At 43.9% G+C, this 13,953-nt stretch overlaps 1 protein-coding gene across 1 annotated transcript in view; it reads right to left on the minus strand.

Annotated features, from left to right (window-relative positions):
• The window catches only part of KDM4B (lysine demethylase 4B), a 299,919-nt gene that overhangs the window by 5,201 nt on the left and 280,765 nt on the right, over positions 1-13,953 (minus strand). The window contains exons 19-20 of the mRNA XM_058163587.1: positions 1,077-1,262; positions 816-980 (exon numbers count right to left, since the gene is read on the minus strand). Of these exons, the coding sequence (XP_058019570.1) occupies positions 816-980; positions 1,077-1,262 (351 nt within the window). The remainder of the gene's footprint in view (positions 1-815; positions 981-1,076; positions 1,263-13,953) is intronic.

Here is a 13,953-nt window from a genome sequence, read left to right on the forward strand (position 1 = left end):
GCTGGGTCATGAAACTTCTGCACAAAAACAACCAAGCTCAGAGAACAGAGTAAGACAGTGATGGAGAACTTTTTTGGCACTGAGTACCGAAAAGATCGTGCGGAAACATTGTGTGCATGCTTGTCGGGGCTGCAGTCTTCCGAACTTCTTGGTCCTAGCGTGCATGTGTGCCCGGCACGCATGCACAGTCCAGTTTTTCGGCAGTGCCGCACAGGTGAAGTGATCCTGCTCTGGAAAAGCCGAACTTCCGGGTTCTGGCGTGCATACGCACCCAATGATCTGCTGGCCGGTGTGCATTCGTAGGCTGGTTTTCGGCACTGCCGCATGCGCAAAGGACAGCTGGTCTTCGGGCATGCATCCCCGCCAGAAACCCGGAAGACTCTGAGCCACATGGGCCTCTGTGGCTCAGGCTGCTAATGCAGTCTGTTATTAACAGCAGCAGCCTGCAATTATTGCAGGTTCTAGTCCCACCAGGGCCCAGGTTGACTCAGCCTTCCATCCTTTATAAGGTAGGTAAAATGAGGACCCAGATTGTTGGGGGCAATAAGTTGACTTTGTATATAATATACAAATGGATGAGACTATTGCTTAACACAGTGTAAGCCGCCCTGAGTCTTCGGAGAAGGGCAGGATATAAATGCAAATTAAAAAAAAAAGACAAACAGGCAAGACCACGCGTGCCGGGCAACATGGCTTTGCGTGCCACTTTGGGCATGTGTGCCATAGGTTCGTCATCACGAGAATAAGAGGACTCTCCTATTCAAAGATGTTACACGCGCTACTCTTCAGCCTCCCTGCCCCTCAAAGCTACTTACAACGATGTTTTCCGGATAAATGTTATCACTGTAGGAGCCATCTTCAAAATTGACCTCGTAAAAGGTTTGTGTGGTCACCCCAATCACTTTACACCGGTAGTAGAGGCCGCTCCGGTTCTTCGCAATTACCGTCTGGCTCAGGGAGATCTCTCTGGAAAAGGGAAGCTAGAAAGGACACGAGAGAGAAAAGTGCCATCATCCGAAAGTGCCGGGAAGAGAAGAGGAAAGGGGGAGGGGACAGATCCAAGGGAGACAACCTACCACGTGGCTGGCTGCTTTGTGCTTCAAGCAGGTGATGGACACCACGTAGGGCCAATCGTCGGGCTCGATGGGTACGCCGGCCGCGTGGGCGCACGTGACGTGAAATGACGTGGAGCAGTGCTCGGAGGAGCATTGGATGCAGGCCCCCGACACTTTCTTCATCCGCTTACGGCAGTAGACACATTTCTGGAGAGACAAGGGGAGTGGTGTTAGGGCGCGCGGCAGAGCGTCCGGCATTGCGGCACAGCTTTTTGGCAGTGAGGAGTTCGGATTCCGCCAAGGATGAGCGGCTCAGGAAAGGCATATTATTATTATTATTATTATTATTATTATTATTATTATTATTATTATTATTATTATTATTATTATTATTATTATTATTATTATTATTATTATTATTAGATTTCTATACCGCCCTTCTCCCGAAGGACTCAGGGCGGTGTACAGCCAGAATAAAAACCCAAACAATACAATATACAATTAAAACAAAATTAAAAAACTTATTATACAATTGGCTGAAAACTTTAAAACATTTAAAATTCTAAAAACCCATTAAAATTCATATAAAATTTAGAAATATAAAATATAAATTTAAAAATACAACAGAATTTAAGCCAGCCCCGCGCGAGTAAATATTGCTGGGAAGAGCAAAAGGGTTCTGTTTAGAGGCAACGCAATTCCAAAATTCCAGGATGAGAATGGAGGAGTCCAGCCAGAACTCCGTCTTGATCCATCGAAGGATCCCACATCTCCTTTCAAGCCATTTTCCAAAGCTATCAATGGCCACTACTCTAGATATTTTTCCTGGGAACACAGGAAGTTGACAGATGCTCTCCCATTCACGTCCAATTGATAGAAGAGGATTGAAATGAGGGTCCTTGATGGTCTCTGAGCTTGGTTGTCTTCTTGCAGACGTTTCCTTACCCAAACAGGTAACATCATCAGTGCTAGAAGGGAGTAAGGGGTTTTTTGCTTTCTGTTTACGTACAAGTGGTTTGCCCTGTTTGTCTTGATGGGAGTATTCCTGGTGGTTCCTTGATTAGGCTGTTGTTTACTGTTTGAGTGAATAGTATACCAAACTCCCACTCCCTCGTAGCACTGATGGTGTTACCTAGTTGGGTAATGAAACATCTACAAGGAAATAACTAAGCTCAGAGAGCCCCGTGGACCTCACGTCCAATTTGTGGGCTTTCTCCACATATTCTCCAAGTGTAATAGAATGCTTCCGTCTGGGCTGGTAGCTCCTCTAACTCCCCCCCCCCCAACCCATTCCTAATTCTGGCTGCTGCCTCAATTTCCCCAGGGTCACCGGTAGTCCTCAAGCAACTCCCGGTCATTCGAAGTTACGGTGGTACTGCAAAAAGTGGATACATGACCCATCTTTGAAGAGGTTACAGCCGTTGTAACATCCCTGCGGTCATGTGATCATAAGCCGGGCGCCTGGCTCAAGGTTATGACATCACAGGGAGAGGCAGTCACGTGATCACCTTTGGTGACCTTCCACAAGCAAAGTCAATGGGGAAACTGGGAAAGAAGGCTGGAAGTGTCTCTGCTAAATCCCCCAGGCCAGCTATCTTTAAAAAAAAGAAAAAGTAGATAAAATCATTTTTATTAGACTTTACAAATACAAAGCTGAAAGATGAATACAAAGTAAAAATACCCGAAGGCAAAAGTGCAAAATAGAAAAATATAAGGAAGGGAAATAGAGATAAAGAAATGGCTCCTCCCTTAATCAAGACAGGTACAATCAATTTTAGTAATTTATCACTTTCTCTGATATTGCAGCAAAAGATCTTCCTACTTTTATCAATAAACTATTTTATTATCAATAAACTATTCTTAAAACGGTCATTCAATCCTAATCAGCAAATGTCCATCAAGAGTTGAGAGAAATAAAAGCATGTATTTTCACCTTAATCAAATAAATGTTATATTTTTTTTAATATCACCATTTATCACTTTGTCAAAAACAAAACAAAACCCAACAACAACAAAAAAACAACCCAACAAGAAAAATTCCCTTCCTCTATAAACCAATCTTCAAAGTCTTGTCATTCATTCCTAGTCAGCAATGGTCCATTAAGTGTGATCAGGAACAAGAACATATTTTAGCCTCGATCAACTAATCCAACTTTACATTCTTCTGCTTCTAACAATCTTGGTTTTTAATTCTTTTAACTAATGTCCCCACATTTGGTCTCATTTTCTTTTCTCAAAATCTCCTCCAAAACTTTTTAACAGGTCTCATTTGTGAATCCAAAACAGACAGGTCTATTCAAGACATCCTTCTGGTTTGTTATCTGCATACTCCTTTTAATTATCAAGACGTCAGCTGGTTTGGTTTGCAAATTCAGAATATCATCTTGTTCCGTATCATTCATGTAGCCTGTTACATTTACAGCCACATTCAAATCAGCCTCAATCTGCTGAGATCTCTTTTGCTCTATAACATCTTTAAGTCTCATTTTCATATTAAGAGAATATTTCAGAGAAGCCTCTCCATATATGGTCCTCAAATATGCTTAAAGCCTTCCACCCTTAAAAATATTTTGTTGCATTCTGTATTAATGTGTCTATTCTCCTTTAATTATAATATTCACTTTTTCCTGGTTCCCTCTAGAGTCTAACCTTCAGAATCCCCTCTTATCATGTTTTTTCTCTAATCAACAACCTTTTCCCATGGGAAGATTTTTTATAATTAATTTAAATTCTTATATATATATATATTTAATAAAAACCAAGGCAACCCATGGGGAAGGACTCCTGTAATTAATTTCAAAGTCTTATTTCGACTCTATCTGACCCCCTCATCTGTTTATGACTTTTTTCAAAATCAATGTTCTAAACACCCTTCGGCTGCCGATTCCAAAATTAAAATCTTTTAAGTCCTTAAAACTTGCACACAATTTTTCCCCACAAGGATTGAAGGTGTCAGCAACAAACCCCAGAGCCTACACAGGGAGAGCGACTTCACTCTTGCTTTACATCTAATGCAGGCAGTCCTTGACTTAAGACCACAACTGCGCCCCAAATTTATGTTGCTAAGCGAGACATTTGTTAAGGGAATTTTGTCCCATGTTACGACTTTGTTTGCCACAGTTGTTGAGTGAATGACTGCAACTGTTAAGTGAGCATCACGGGTGTTACATGAATTTGGCTTCCCCGTTCGCTTTGCTTGGCAGAAGGTCGCAAAAGCGGATCACGTGACCCTGGGACATTGCAACCGCCATGAATATGAATCTGCTGCCAAGCATCTGAATTGTGAACATGTGGCCATGAGGTTATAAGTGAGAAAAATGGTCATAAGTCACTTTCTTCAGTGCTGTTGTAACTTTGAACGGTCACTGAATGAGCTGTTGTAAGTCGAGGACTACCCGTAGACAGAATTTGGCCAGACTATAACTCTGACCTTCTAACACAGTGGTTCTCAACCTTTATAGTGCTGCGACCCCTTTAATACAATTCCCCACGATGTGGCGACCCCAACCGTAAAATTATTTTCATTTTGAATTTATCGCACCTGAAGCCGTCTTGGCTAGCGATCTGAACTGCTTGCGATTGCCTTGAGGACGGAGGCATTAAAGCGGAGACTCCTCCCCTCTTATTTTATTTATTTATTTATTTATTTATTTATTTATTTATTTATTTATTTATTTATTTATTCGTACTTTTATACCGCCCTATCTCCCTAGGGACTCAGGGCGGTGTACAGCCATATAAAAACACATAAATATACAAAGTAAAACATTCATCTAAAAAACTTATTATATAGGCCAAAATTTAAAATAGACATATAAACAATAAAACCCAATTTAAAACCAAATCTAAAATTGAGACATTTAAAATTTTAAAAATTTTAAAAAATCTAGTCCAGTCCTGCGCAAATAAATAGATGTGTCTTGAGCTCGCGGCGGAAGGTCCGAAGGTCAGGAAGTTGACGAAGTCCTGGGGGAAGCTCGTTCCAGAGGGTGGGAGCCCCCACAGAAAAGGCCCTTCCCCTGGGCGTCGCCAGTCGGCACTGCCTGGCCGACGGCACCCTGAGGAGTCCCTCCCTGTGAGAGCGCACGGGCCGGTGGGAGGCATTCGGTGGCAGCAGACGGTCCCGTAAGTAACCCGGCCCTATGCCATGGAGCGCTTTGAAGATCATTACCATTAACTTAAGTTTATCGCGCCTGAAGCCAGATTAGGTTAGCGATTGGGAGTGATTGCAGCTGGCTTGAGAGGGAGACATCAAAGATTTCTCTCTCTTTTTTTTTTTTTTTTGCAAAATTTTTTTATTTTTCCATAATAATTCCCACAATTTGACCAGTGTACAATACAATCACTTATCCAACAATCAGTCCTATACTCAAATTATACTCAGTCAGGGCTGCTCGACTGCCACTCCCCCCTTTAATCCTTTCTTCCCTTCTCATCCTTCTTAAACTTCCCCCACCACCTTCTCCTCGCTTTCCTACTTCCCCTCCTCTTTCCCACTTCTCACTACCATCCTTTCTAACCCTCTATCTTCTCCTTCTTCTCCTCCTCCTATCCTTTCTTCTCCCTTCCTTCTTTCCTCCCTACCCACCTACCTACCTACTTTCTTCCTTCTTTACTCCTCTTTCCTTACCCTTTCCTTCGGGAGTGTTTGCCGAGCAGTCCCGACATTACACCATTCCAACTTGTTTAATTCTACCATTATTCCTGTACAATGGCAACCAATCAATTTATAGTCTTCCCTTCCCGCCTCCTTCCCCGAGACTTCCCAGAACAGAATACAGGGTATTGTAACTAACAAACATAATCTAAAATATAACATAAAACATATTCCATTTCACACCATCACACTATCAATTCCTTCTTTCTTAAACTAATACATAATAATTCCTAACTTCACTCAAAAACTAATTGATATTTTTAATCTGATACTTATTTTGAATATAATCAATCCACTTCCTCCATTCCAATATATATTTTTCTTGTGTACAGTCTTTCAAGTAGGCAGAAATTTTGCCATTTCTGCTAAATTTGATACTTTACTAATCCATTCTCCAATTGTAGGTAAGTCTTCTTTCTTCCAATATTGTGCAATCAATAATCTTGCAGCAGTTATTAAATTCAGAATCAGTTTTGTCTCTATAACAGTGCAATCTGAGATTATTCCTAATAAAAAGAACTGTGGAACAAACTTGATCTTCTTTTTCAAAATGTTCTGCATAATCCACCATATTTTAATCCAAAAGGCTTTAACTTTTTTGCAAGTCCACCATATATGATAATAGGTAGCATCCTCACAATCACATCTCCAACATTTTGCTTTCACATTTGGATACATACATGACAGTTTTTTAGGATCTAAATGCCATCTATAAAACATTTTATAAAAATTTTCTCTTAAATTTTGTGCTTGCGTGAATTTAACATTCCTCACCCAAATTTTTTCCCAGTCTCAGTATCTCTTCTCCCTTCTCATTACAATGTTTAAAAAAAAAAAATTTTTCCAGCTGGCCTCAGCTATAAACAACAGACAGTGAGACTTGTAACACTTTCGTTTTCAACTGTGTAGCTCATTAAAGAACGATCGGCATTTTCACTTTGAAATCAGATCCAAAACTTAAAAAAAAAAATAACAGGGAATTGATTGATTACTTGCTTTTATAATTAGAGCTCTCCTGTTTCTGTTCAGTCCGGTATTATCTTCTTTAAGTTAAAATTGGTCCCGGCTAATATTACGTATAAACCTTTTAAGTCTTTTTTTTTTTAAATCAGTCTCAATATCTCGATTTCTTCTCCCTTCTCATTACAATGTTTTTAAAAAAATTTCCAGCTGGCCTTCAGCAATAAACAGTAGACAGAGAATTGTAACACTTTCGTTTTCAACTGCGTAGCTCATTAAAGAACGATCGCCATTTTCACTTTGAAGTCAAATCCAAAACTTAAAAAAAAAAATAATAACAGGGAATTGATTGATTACTTGCTTTTATAATTAGAGCTCTCCTGTTTCTGTTCAGTCCGGTATTATCTTCTTTAAGTTAAAATTGGTCCCGGCTAATATTACGTATAAACCTTTTAAGTCTTTTTTTTTTTTAAATCAGTCTCAATATCTCGATTTCTTCTCCCTTCTCATTACAATGTTTTTTAAAAAAATTTCCAGCTGGCCTTCAGCAATAAACAGTAGACAGAGAATTGTAACACTTTCGTTTTCAACTGCGTAGCTCATTAAAGAACGATCGCCATTTTCACTTTGAAGTCAAGTCCAAAACTTAAAAAAAAAAATAACAGGGAATTGATTGATTACTTGCTTTTATAATTAGAGCTCTCCTGTTTCTGTTCAGTCCGGTATTATCTTCTTTAAGTTAAAATTGGTCCCGGAAGTTGGTCGCGGCAATTAGGTCTGCCGGAGCAGGAAAAAAGCCTCAGATCTGGAGCACTTTGAAGTTCTGAGGGGGCTTAACCCTTCGAGCCCCCTGGTATCTTCCAGGAGCTCTAGGGAAGCTCTACCTCTGCTTCCTTTTGCTCACCACCGCTTCTTCTCCCGAAGAGGGGGGTTTCCGAACTGCTGGACAGCTGATTGTCGCTGTCTTAGCAGTCCAACATGATCCAGAGGTTGGTGACCAGAAAGATCACCTCCATTGCCAACGGAGCCAACCAGGAAGTCGATTTCTCTCTTTTTTTAATTCATCGCGCCTGAAGCCGAATTCGGCTAGCGATTTGAAGAGCCTGCAGCTGGCTTGTGGAGTCGACCATTGGAGTGCGATTCTTCGACTCGCAAGTATACTTCCCGTATTTCCGATGGTCTTAGGCGACCCCTGGCAAATCGTCATTCGACCCCCAACGGGGTCCCGACCCACAGGTTGAGAACCGCTGGTCTAACAGATAAAACCTGGGAGATTCCAGGACCTTGTTGCCCCTGAAACTTTTCTCTCTCTCTCCCAACCTATCCAGTCCAGAGGCTTTGGGGTAAGGGTTGATTTTTTTCCACCATGAAAAATTGACAATGACCCCAACTGGACTTGTGGGATACTGACTGGAAGTAAAACCCCAGCTCAGAATGGGTTTCTCTCACCGCATATTTCACTGGGCTGGGAGAGTTTTAGAAGGAAGGCTGAAATAGACTCATATTTGGGAAGGGTCCTGCTCTCACCTTATCTCATGTGTCCCATTGACCCCTGAGGTTCATGCAACTATCTACACAAGAGTGTGTAATCCCAATGCTTTTGACGGCTTTGAGCTGTGTGGACTTCAAATCCCTGAATTCCCTAGTCAGGAGTTGAAGTCCACACAGCTTAAAGTTGCCAAAAACATCAGAAACATTGCTCTAATCAGAGGCAAATTGGATCATTCGTGTAGAGTAGAGTAGAATAGAATCAGAGCTGGAAGGGACCTTGGAGGTCTTCTAATCCAGCCCCCTGCTCAAGTAGGAGACTCTATACCCATGTTGGCGAACTATGGCAGGCGTGCCACACAGGTGGCACAGAGAGCCGTATTTGTGGGCACGTGAGCATTGCCCTAGCTGAGCTCCAGTGTGCCAGCTGATTTTCGGACTTTCTGGTCCCACCAAAAGTTGGGAAACAGGCTGTTTCTGGCCTTCGGAAGGCTTCTGGGGGAGGGGGAGGCTGTTTTTGCTCTCCCCAGGCTCCTAGAAAGGTTCTGGAGCCTGGGGAGGGTGAAAAATGGGCCTACTGGGCCCACTGGTAACCTTTTTGCCATCGCGTGCCAAAAGTGGAGGGAATGTGGGGGGTCCACTCGTGCATACGCAGGGGGGTGGGGACGGACAGGGTGCAGGGGCGTTGAATCAAATCCCCCCGCTTTTGGCATGTGACGGCAAAAAAGTTAGCCATCACTGCTCTACACCATTTCAGTCAAGTGGCTGTGCGGTCTCTTCTTAAAAACCTCCAGTGACGGAGCACCTATAACTTCTGGAGGCAAGCTGTTCCGCTGGTTAATTGTCCTCACTGTTAGGAAGTTTCTCCTAAATTCCAGGTTGCTTCTCTCTTTGATTAGTTTCCATCCGTTGTTTCTTCTCCTGCCTTTTGGTGCTTTGGAAAATAGATTGACCCCCTTCTCCTCTTTGGGGCAGCCCCTCAAATACTGGAACACAGCTATCATGTCACCCCCTAAGTCTTCTTTTTGCCAGACTGGCCATACCCCAATTCCTGCAAATATTCTTGATCTGTTTTAGGCCTTCGATCATCTTAGTTGCTCTTTTCTATGCACTTTTTCCAAAGTCTCAACCACTTTCATCTACTCCATTCTCATTTTGCCTTTTCTTTCACTCTGGTTTCGATCTGGATATCAGCTCTGGACACAAAAAGGCTGCTTAGACTTACCTTTCAGAGACCAGGGGCCTCTGGTGGCTCAGACTGCCAAGACTGTCTGTTATTAACAGCAGCTGCTTGCAATTACTGCAGGTTCAAGCCCCACCAGGCCCAAGGTTGACTCAGCCTTCCATCCTTTATAAGGTAGGTAAAATGAGGACCCAGATTGTTGGGGGCAATAAAAGTTGACTTTGTATATAACAAAGTGTACGCTGATGACACCCAGCTGTACTTTTCCACACCGGGCCACCCCAATGAAGCCATCGAAGTGCTGTCCCGGTGTTTGGAAGCCGTACGGGTCTGGATGGGGAGGAACAGGCTCAAACTCAATCCCTCCAAGACGGAGTGGCTGTGGATGCCGGCATCCCGGTACAGTCAGCTGAGTCCGCGGCTGACTGTCGGGAGCGAGTCATTGGCCCCGATGGAGAGGGTGCGCAACTTGGGTGTCCTCTTGGATGGGCGGCTGTCGTTTGACGATCATTTGGCGGTCGTCTCCAGGAGAGCTTTCCACCAGGTCCGCCTGGTGCGCCAATTGCGCCCCTTTCTAGACCGGGATGCCTTGTGCACAGTCACTCACGCCCTTGTGACGTCTCGTCTGGACTACTGCAATGCTCTCTACATGGGGCTCCCCTTGAGGGGCATCCGGAGGCTACAGTTAGTCCAGAATGCAGCTGCGCGGGTGATAGAGGGAGCCCCTCGTGGCTCCCGAGTGACACCTATCCTGCGCCGGCTGCACTGGCTACCTGTGGCCTTCCGGGTGCGCTTCAAGGTGTTGGTGAATGTCTTTAAAGCGCTCCATGGCATAGGGCCGGGGTACTTACGGGACCGCCTGCTGCTACCGAATACCTCTCACCGACCCGTGCGCTCTCACAGAGAGGGGCTCCTCAGGGTGCCATCGGCGCGACAGTGTCGTCTGGCGACACCCAGGGGAAGGGCCTTCTCTGTGGGGGCTCCCGCCCTCTGGAACGAACTCCCCCCAGGACTTCGTCAACTTCCGGACCTCCGAACCTTTCGCCGCGAGCTTAAAACCTACTTATTCATCTGCGCTGGACTGGGTTAGTGTTTTAATGGGTTTTAATGGGTTTTAGTTCTAAATTTTAATTCTGGCCAATTTTAATAAGTTTTTTAACTGTATTTTAATTTGTATTTATAGTATTGTATTTTTACTTGGCTGTGAACCGCCCTGAGTCCTTCGGGAGAAGGGCGGTATACAAATTTAAATAATAAATAAATAAATAAAATAAATAAATATACAAATGGATGAAGACTATTGCTTGACATAGTGTAAGCCGCCCCGAGTCTTCGGATAAATGCAAATTTTAAAAAAAAATTGTTGTCGGGTATCTCAAATCATGCCAGAATTTGCAGAATAAGACAGAATGGATGGAAGAAGCAATCTTTTTTTTAAAAATTTATTTACATTTATATCCCGCCCTTCTCCGAAGACTCAGGGCGGCTTACAGTGTGTAAGGCAATAGTCTCATTCTATTTGTATATTTACAAAGTCAACTTATTGCCCCCCCAACAATCTGGGTCCTCATTTTACCTACCTTATAAAGGATGGAAGGCTGAGTCAACCTTGGACCTGGTGGGATTCGAGCCTGCAGTAACTGCAAGCAGCTGTGTTTTAATAACGGGCTATCTTACAGCCTGAGCCACCACGGCAATCAAGGAGAGAAGCAACCTAGAACAGGAGTCTCCAACCTTGGTCGCTTTAGGACTTGTGGACTTCAACTCCCAGAGTTCCTCAGCCAGCTTTGCTCCAAGTCTGGAGACCCCTGACATAGAACTAAAGAGAAGTTTCCTGACAGTTAGAATAATTAACCAGTGGAACGACTTGCCACCAGAAATTGTGGGTGCCCCATCACTGGAGGTTTTCAACAAGAGGTTGGACAGCCATTTGTCTGAAACGGTATAGGACAGTGGTGGCGACCCGTTTACTCACCGAGTGCCGAATGGGTACTTGCTGTGTGCATGCGATCTGTGCTAACGCGTGGCTCCTCCCCCATGCGCTGTGCGTGCAACTGCACCTTCTGCGCATGCCCATGGCTTTTGGGCGTGCCCCTGTGCACTGCAAGCGCCCCATCTGCGCACGCACACGGGTTTTCACACTTGCAATGTACGTGCACGAACGCCGTCTACGCATGCGCACACCGCATACAAGTCCTCTCACTTCCAGGCGCATGCGCAGGAGAGCTCCGAAGACCAGCTGGGTCTCCTGAATTGCGCGCATGCAGCTGGGGCGTGCGCATATGCGTAGCTGCAGGTGAGTTGGGTGACAACTCGCGTGCCCAGAAAGATGGCTCTGCGTGCCACCTCGGGCACGCGTCCCATCATGGGTATAGGATTTCCTTCCTGAGCAGGGGGTTGGACTAGAAGACCTCCAAGGTCCCTCCCAACTCTGTTCTTCTCTTGCCTTGATAGAATAGAATAGAATAGAATAGAATAGAATTTTATTGGCCAAGTGTGATTGGACACACAAGGAATTTGTCTTGGTGCATCTGCTCTCAGTATACATAAAAGAAAAGATACGTTCATCAAGGTACAACATTTACAACACAATTGATGGTCAATATATCAATATAAATCATAAGGATTGCCAGCAACAAGTTATAGTCATACAGTCATAAGTGGAAAGAGATTGGTGATGGGAACTATGAGAAGATTAATAGTAATGCAGATTCAGTAAATAGTCTGACAGTGTTGAGGGAATTATTTGTTTAGCAGAGTGATGGCCTTCGGGGAAAAACTGTTCTTGTGTCTAGTTGTTCTGGTGTGCAGTGCTCTATAGCGTCGTTTTGAGGGTAGGAGTTGAAACAGTTTATGTCCAGGATGCGAGGGATCTGCAAATATTTTCACGGCCCTCTTCTTGATTCGTGCAGTATACAGGTCCTCAATGGAAGGCAAGTTGGTAGCAATTATTTTTTCTGCAGTTCTAATTATCTAATTATCTAATTATTGATTACAGCAGGATTGAAGTATGGACCTTTTAATAAGAAGACCTTGTTGGTACCAATAAAGAAGAAACTGCCCGTGCTCCGTCCTTCACAGTGTATCCTTTATAGCTAAGCTATTTTTTTCCTCTTTTTAATCAACTGCTCCTCCAAATCATGTCAGCTAAGCCAGTCTTACATTCAATCCTGAAGTATAAACTACAAGTAGACCTACTCTCTCCTGTTCATCAACGCAGCAAATTCTCATGTCGGCTAACAGCTCCGTTTAGGATCTCAAAGTCACCCCCAAGCTCAGGCAGTCCTCGACTTACAACAGTTCGTTTAATGACCAGAGTTACAACCGCAGTGAAAAAAGGGACTGACGACCATTTGTCACACTTGCGACCGTTGCAGGCAACCCTGCGGTCACGTGATCAACATTCAGAGGCTTGGCAAATGACTCGTATTTATGACGGTCGCAGTGTCCCGGGGTCATGTGATCCTGTTTTGCGCCTTTCCTACAAGCGAAGTCAACGGGGGAAGACAGATTCACTTAATAGCCGTATTGCTAACTTTACAACTGCAGCGATTTGGTTAACAACTGTGGCAAGAAAGGTTGCAAAATGGGGGCAAAACTCACTTAACAATTCTCTCTCTCTTAGCAGCAGAAATGTTGGGCTCAATTTTGATCGTAAGTCAAGGACTATCTGCATTGTAGCGGAAATGCAAGTGGAACGAGCTCCCTCCAGGATTACGACAACTACCCGACCTCCGGACCTTCAGACGAGAACTGAAGACTCTATTGTTTCAACGTGCAGGACTAGCCTAAGATAAAAGGTTTTAGCATATTTTAATGGGGTTTTTATAGGTTTTTTATTTTTTAGTGATCAGGCCATGATATTATCTAGTTTTAATTGGGTTTTAATGTTTATTTATTGTACTGTTTTAATATGCCTGTGAACCGCCCTGAGTCCTACGGGAGATGGTGCGGTATATAAGTTCGATTAATAAAATAAATAAAATAAATAAATAAAAAAAACACACCCTGAAACATACGAAGAAGACAGCAATGTATGCGCAGGGGTGAACAGCTACCGATTCACACCAGTTTGGGCGAACCGGAGGTGATAAAAGCTACCGGTTCATGCAAACCAGTTGTCCCAAGCCGGTATTTCCGACGATCAGCTGTGCTGCGCAATTTATATTCACTAGAAAGCAGGAAATCCTGATTTCTAGCGAATCTAAATTACGCGGCACAGTTGTTCCCCCACCTCGCTGTTCTACTTATCTTCAAACGGCGCCTTTTTCTGCACGAAGCATGCATTTGGTGTGCACTCTGCATGTGTGCATAGCGTGTATTTGGCGCGCCCGGCATATGTATGCACGCACAGCGCACATCTGGCGCTCACCTTGCATGCGCAGACAGTGAACCGGTGGCAACCCGTGGAGGATTTCACCACTGTATGCGGTAAAGAAATCGAACAGCCCTCTTTGCTGCAGCTCGGAGTAAGAGGAGGGTTGCCTAAGCCCTGGATGAGTGCTACAACTCACGCGCGCAACAAAGGGGATGACAACTAATTATTCTGAAATTCTACGCCATAATTTACAGACAAGCTCTGCAAAAGGCCCATCAGGAGCCACACAAAC

The sequence above is a fragment of the Ahaetulla prasina genome, chromosome 1 (genome assembly GCF_028640845.1).
Source record: "Ahaetulla prasina isolate Xishuangbanna chromosome 1, ASM2864084v1, whole genome shotgun sequence".
In the NCBI taxonomy this organism is placed as follows: domain Eukaryota; kingdom Metazoa; phylum Chordata; class Lepidosauria; order Squamata; family Colubridae; genus Ahaetulla; species Ahaetulla prasina.